The sequence below is a fragment of the Hypomesus transpacificus genome, chromosome 1 (genome assembly GCF_021917145.1).
Source record: "Hypomesus transpacificus isolate Combined female chromosome 1, fHypTra1, whole genome shotgun sequence".
NCBI lineage: Eukaryota > Metazoa > Chordata > Actinopteri > Osmeriformes > Osmeridae > Hypomesus > Hypomesus transpacificus.
The window spans coordinates 6,113,046-6,119,068 of NC_061060.1; the positions used below are offsets into that span (position 1 = coordinate 6,113,046).

At 41.9% G+C, this 6,023-nt stretch overlaps 2 protein-coding genes across 4 annotated transcripts; one reads left to right on the forward strand and one right to left on the reverse strand.

The window, feature by feature from the left end:
- The first annotated feature begins 57 nt into the window (after nucleotides 1-57).
- Nucleotides 58-2,416, forward strand: eif1ad (eukaryotic translation initiation factor 1A domain containing). Of its 3 annotated transcripts, XM_047048106.1 has the most exons (6): nucleotides 59-209; nucleotides 532-650; nucleotides 909-1,017; nucleotides 1,175-1,283; nucleotides 1,394-1,641; nucleotides 2,328-2,416. In XM_047048106.1, the coding sequence occupies exons 1-5, from the start codon at nucleotides 98-100 to the stop codon at nucleotides 1,632-1,634; spliced, it is 690 nt and encodes a 229-aa protein (XP_046904062.1). In that variant the 5' UTR covers nucleotides 59-97; the 3' UTR covers nucleotides 1,635-1,641; nucleotides 2,328-2,416. The 3 variants fall into 3 exon arrangements, with proteins under 3 accessions (XP_046904149.1, XP_046904062.1, XP_046904235.1); XM_047048193.1 differs by lacking the exon at nucleotides 2,328-2,416 and having other exon boundaries at nucleotides 58-209; nucleotides 1,394-1,780; XM_047048279.1 differs by lacking the exon at nucleotides 2,328-2,416 and having other exon boundaries at nucleotides 59-169; nucleotides 1,394-1,780.
- On the reverse strand, nucleotides 2,268-5,844 carry si:dkey-160o24.3 (N-acetyllactosaminide beta-1,3-N-acetylglucosaminyltransferase 2). Its single transcript, XM_047024483.1, has 2 exons — nucleotides 4,277-5,844; nucleotides 2,268-3,657 (listed from the first exon to the last, which is right to left on the reverse strand). Exon 2 carries the CDS (start codon nucleotides 3,651-3,653, stop codon nucleotides 2,268-2,270), a length of 1,386 nt encoding a protein of 461 aa, XP_046880439.1. The 5' UTR covers nucleotides 3,654-3,657; nucleotides 4,277-5,844.
- Nucleotides 5,845-6,023: the final 179 nt, after the last annotated feature.

The following is a 6,023-nucleotide window of genomic DNA, read 5'->3' on the forward strand; positions in this document are numbered from 1 at the left end:
AAGAATGCAGTTCTTGAACGTAACACAAAACACCAAACGGACTACACCTCCCATAAAGCCCAAATTACGTCATTAATGTCAGACAGCAGCAACATACATGCCTTTTTTGCTTACAAATAATCCAAACGTGATTTTTGAAATTCGACTTCATTTAAGAATCCACAGAAGCGTGAGTCTCCGTCAAAGAAACTACTTACTTTACTTTCAAGGTATCTTTGGGAGTGCTTTATCATCCATTCAAATAATTTGCGTGGTGACGTTCTGTGTTAGCCTGCTAGCTAAGCAGTACGTAGTAGAATGCATGTTAGCTAACGACGTAGCAAACATGTTAATCTTAATGCTACATGCTCTTTATACGTGTCATATCAACATAATTGAATACGTGTAGGTTATTTTAATTGGCCAACATGATCGTCACAAACGCCAACTAGTCATTAGCACAATAGTTTTTTAAACCCCCATCCCTGTAGAAGAGGTACCCTAACTACATAGCTAGCCTCTTATTCCAACGTTACTGTACTCTTTTCACAGCTGGCGAAGCATACCAAGTCGAACACTCAGCTATGTCTCAAGCTACCAAACGCAAACACGTCGTCAAAGAGGTTCTAGGAGATTTTGTCACTCCAGCTGATAACCAACAGATTGTAAAGGTAAGTCTGCAGTCAAAACTCTCGGGTGGGGTGTAGTATTTCCCCACATCGAATTTTGTTTTTGTCCCCCTCACCTTTCAAAACAGTCACGGTACGTCATTAGAACACAATGTGACTTGACAGGGCATCAGACAAACTAACATCATTCCTTCCTCACTGAGAAACCCACCCACTTTTCAAGTCCCACATGCTCTCAGTTGCCGTCCTAGTTTGTCTTGTAAGTCAAGTCTTTTTGCATTCTGAAACATTCTTCATCAGGTTATGGGAAGCCGTGGAAACAACCTGCACGAGGCTGTCACAGCCCAAGGCGAGAACTTTCTGGTTAGCATGCCTACCAAGTTCCGTAAAAACCTCTGGATCAAGAGAGGTAATCTCGTTAAATTCTACTACATGGTTGCACAGTCAGGTCAACAATAAAACCAACGCCCCAGTACAATCTCAATTAAAATATCTGACATGTTTAAGCACATTGATGACATGCCCAGTTCTGTATGGCTGCTCAATCTGTATCTGGCTCTCCACAGGTGATTATGTGATTGTGGATCCCATAGAAGAGGGAGAGAAGGTGAAGGCTGAGATCAGCTTCATACTCTACAGGGACAACATTCAGCATCTTCAGAAACAGCAGCTGTGGTGAGTAACACGCACCAGGGCATTCAGATTCACACCACAGGAACACCAAATTGTTATCCCTGTATTCTACTCGCTCTCATTATGGTGACATGGATCGTACCATTTTGTAGGCCGGAGGGGTTCACAGTAGAGACATTGACAGAGGAGAGGAGAGGAGGACAGCAGCGGAAGGAGGAGGGTACAGGAGAAGAGGAGGGTAGTGGTCATGGCAGCGAGTCTGATGACGATGAGAGCGATCTGTTTGTCAACACCAACCGCTGCACTTACCAGTACAGCGAGAGCGAGGACGAGACGGAGGATGAGGAGGACGGGAAGGAGGACAGACCAGAACAGCTCGTAGTGGGAATTTAAGACAGAAGTAAGACAGAAGAATTACTGTCCCTACTCTGACCGAGAAGTACATTTTGTGGAAAAAGTCAGTTTCAGACATTCCTGATAGAGTAACTGAGGATGTTTGTTATGTGTACATACTGTGTAATAAATTAATTTTTATGGTCTTTGAATTAGTCATAACATTTTTCCTGTTGAGACTACCACAATGATTGTGGAGATATGATACTGTTACCGAACACAACCTCACTAGCATTACTTTCTGTTAACCTTTCTAGTAGTTTATTTTCCTAGGATGTTCACATTAAGGACTAGTGTATACATTTTTATCTTGGTGTTTATAATGAATCAGTTCATGATTCTAATGAAGAGCAAGTAGATATTAAAGTTTAAATAGTTTATTTGAATATACTTTCTCGGATGATCAAATATTGGTCCTCGTGCCTGTAAATCGAGAATTAATAGCCTGAACGACCACAAACCCAAACCTATTGTAAAAAAGCAATATAAATAAAGAGTTGAGGTAAAAAGGCTGAAATACTGTGCTGAGAACGAAAATACTTAAACACATAATGCAGATAATGATAGTGGTGATATTAAGCATCATAAATATATGGATCATTTATTATTATGGAATGTCTAAATGTGAAAAATTTAATATTTTATGGCAGATTTCGTTGTAACCCCTTTCCCATCACTCTCCTCCACTCTCAGTGTGGCGTTGCTGCACTGAGACTTTGTCGCCATGAGATCCATCCAAATCTGTGTTATCTGGGCTGGGCTTCGCTTATGGACAACAAGGATGGAATGGTACCTGCATGGTTGCTCCGCTTCCTTTTTGGAAAAGTCAAAAGTGAGGAATGCAGGGTGATGGATGGGATTGACGTTAAGCCTCTGAAGGCACATGCCCACGTAAACGTCATCTATTGGGAAGAGGTGGACTCTGCGGGACACCTGGTTCAGACGCCTGGCCAGCAAGCCAGAGTAGAGTACACCTCCCCCACCGGCATATGCAGGGTACAAACCCTTATAGAGGCTGCCTGGAATGAAGTACTTCAGAGACTCATCCCTGATAGGGCTGGCTGCACCAATGACGTCCCCCACTATTAAGCTCCTCAGGCCCCTGATCCCTCTTGCCTGGCTCATTTGCTCCTGAAGGTAGTCCAGCAAGGCTGGAGTTTGAACCAAAACGTCATCGTCCCCTTTGAAAACAAACTGGGTGTGGGGGCAAAAGTGGGAGAACCAGTCCCAGAAAAGCACATCTTTCAGAGTGAGGTTGAAGAACGAGTCGTGGAAGCCCCACTGGAGGATGTCCTGGTACTGCTGGCTTTCCAGCTCTAACAGTGGCAACACATTTAATGCTGCCTTTGCCCGATTTTTCCCCAGTAGAAACACCCGCTGGACTAACCCACCCTTCCCCCGCTTCCCCAACACCCAGCCCGTCTGGCCCCACGTCTGCCGGATGGCCTGGCGATTAGCAAAGTTTTCTTCCTGTGATTTTATGGCCAGTAAGAGAAGAGGGGTCTGCGGATTGCCCTCTGCCCTTCCCCCTTTTTCACAGCTCCTGGTAGGCTCTCTGAGGACGGGGTACTCCCTCTGGTGCATGTAACGCACAAAATCTCTCACGTGGTTCGGCAGCTTTTCAAAATCGGCCATTTGAGAGGACACTCTGCTCAATGAGAAGTGGGACCCCTCTGATGTGTCGTTTACAACGCTGCTTTTCCTGGCTCCCACAGTGGAGTGGGACCTCAGGATAGGGTTGTACTGGCGGTCAATGAGCCGCTGGAGCTGGTTCCAGAGAGCGTCCTTGTTTGGCTGGAGGGCCCAAAAAGTATTGGTGGGTATAGGGGCATTACCATCATTTCTAAAGCTACCAGGGGCAATAAAGTGGGTGTCCAATGCGCCTAAGATACTGCTGGTGGTGGAGGTCATGTTGAAGCACACCATCAAAGCAATGTAGATAATCAGCAACGCCAGCAAGATGCAGGGCATACACAGGCACAGGAGCACCCGACGCCACCGGTAATAGCAATATGCCATTCAGCTAGAGGAGGGGATAGAGGAAGAGTTCAAATGACAGAAGTGGATCCAATTATGTGTGCCTTGTCATACCAAATGATCTGGTTAATATTACAGTGTATTCTCTAGATTCAGGTGACACAATATGAAAGCAGGTATCGAAAAAGTTTAAACAACAACATTTTGATAACTTATAAGGCTAAAACCATGCGTACATATGGGAGTACTGCACAGCTAGAAAGCTTACCCCAGAAAGTCTATTTATACAATTACAAGACCTCACAGGAGCATGTTTCCCTCTTGTCCCTAGAAGCAAATATTCCACAGCCACACCAATGCTAACCCACACCTTACACCCATAGAGCTATTATGTCCTACCTTAGGCTACCTGACAAGCCTGTGTCTAGTAAAGCAGCCAACCCTATCAGGGATGAGTCTCTGAAGTACTTCACTAAATACATGTAAATGTAATGTAAACTGGTTCATTGTGTTTTTGGAGGGGGGGATAACCTTTGTCACGAATATGTTGTGATATTTTAAATTTTAAAAGTGTAATGTCGATCATTTCTGAAATAATCTAATCTTATATAACATTCGAAATTCGGACTACAGTTCAAAGAATTGTTCACTAAAATTTGACTTACCTTTAAAAAAAGAGGGTTTCTATTTTTTGAATGACAGTAGTCAGCGTTTTCCTCTGCACAATAATGTCACAGGATAATGTCACTGGAGACTAGTCATATTCATTATCTTAATTTTGTTTTTAAATTATTAAATAATCAAAATCAACACCATGTAATTGAGTCAACGGTTCGATTTCTTGACTCTTGATTGCTGAAGGTGCGTTTAGATGTCTCTCTGTCACAAGTTTGAATAGCAGGACAGAGTAAGAAGCCAAAAAGATCATGTAAATGTAAATGCAGACGAACTACATCCAGACTGAAACTCCTATTATGATCTCTTCCTGATTAGTCCACCTATCCAAAAGCTGTTAACACACTATTTAGTCTGAACGTTACGTTCTCAAGTCGCCCATGATGATTGGCTGAACGCATTGCAAAACGAAAAGTTTCACATTGATAACCTATTCACATAACCTATAATCAAGTGGCCCAATCCTCTCAGTTCCGCTCTATCTGTAATATTATTGTCTGGCAAATGTATTTATTTAAAAAGGAGAAATACATTCTGGACGTGGAGTACGAACTCGACTGCTATAGTCTACCTTTTCTCGCCCTAGCCGAATAAGGAGTTTTGTACTTTAAACGAACTCTAGGCTATGCTGTGCTGCCACACCCTATCAACTAAATTCTCTTAAGTGTCAGAAACACCTTGTGTTTGGTTAGCTACTGTTGCTGGTGTATGGGTGCAACCGAAATGGCAAGCATTGTCCATGTCCCTCTATTGATTACTGCAGCGTCTAGTCTGCAGTAAAACGTAGCCTTCCAAGCAAGTCTTTACACACCCTAACCCTTTGTAAGCTAACGTTTAAACGTATTGTCTGCATACTAAAATTACAGGTAAGCTACTGCAGGAAAAATAATTTAAATAGTGACACTATTTCAATAAGACAATAAAAAACGTTGTTATATGTTAGTCAACAAAAATGGACTAACATATTTATATCCTCACCACCCCTGAAATATTTATTTATTTAGACTTTAAAATAATCCTGTCTCTGAGGCTTGTGTGTAACCGGACTGTTCGTACGGGATAAAGACTGAAGAACGTGAGCCCTAATTAACTTTAACAGAGAAATACGAATAGGCCTACAGAGAAGAGTAAACAGTAAATGTAGGCTATAGCTAAATGGTGGGGAAAAACATTCCGTTTCATATTGAACTCACTGCATCCATAATTGGGAATATAAAGGCTCACTAATCTAGAAGTCCCTGATCACAAATATGACAGAAATGCCGTCCACATTCCAAAACAATGAATGAAGATAACAAATAAATAATGTTCAACATCGCTTGCATTCCGTTTCTTTTATTGATAAATTAACAGAAAAAAGTGAAGGGCGCTACCTTGTGGCTATTTCTACATAGGCCTATTTTATTTTGCCCAATTCAAACCAACCAGAAGCTGTCTAAACCACTAGAAACGGTCTAAACATGCCCCAATCTTGCCCTTAATATATAGATATTGTGCCTTCACAGCAAAAAGAACACTGCTGTGAACAGCCATAAACAATGATGAGGTTTTGTGACAGAGAGGACAACGCCATTTCAAAATGGTAGGAATAAAGTTTTATTTTCATATGAAGAGGTGGTTTGGATTTTTCTTCTTTTACAAGTAGTATGGTTGATAAAACTTGCAAAAAACGTCTAGCATATTCCAAGAATGTAAATGAGAAAAAGGGGAATTATTGCTGAATGTTAAATGAAGACA

Bases quoted from the DNA above. Each gene is read 5' to 3' on its own strand.
- eif1ad (XM_047048193.1), top strand. From the start codon at position 98: ATGCCTTTTTTGCTTACAAATAATCCAAACGTGATTTTTGAAATTCGA. The intron at 651-908 runs GTAAGTCTGCAG...ATTCTTCATCAG, and splicing joins ATAACCAACAGATTGTAAAG to GTTATGGGAAGCCGTGGAAA. The intron at 1,284-1,393 runs GTGAGTAACACG...ACCATTTTGTAG, and splicing joins CTTCAGAAACAGCAGCTGTG to GCCGGAGGGGTTCACAGTAG.
- si:dkey-160o24.3 (XM_047024483.1), bottom strand. From the start codon at position 3,653: ATGGCATATTGCTATTACCGGTGGCGTCGGGTGCTCCTGTGCCTGTGT.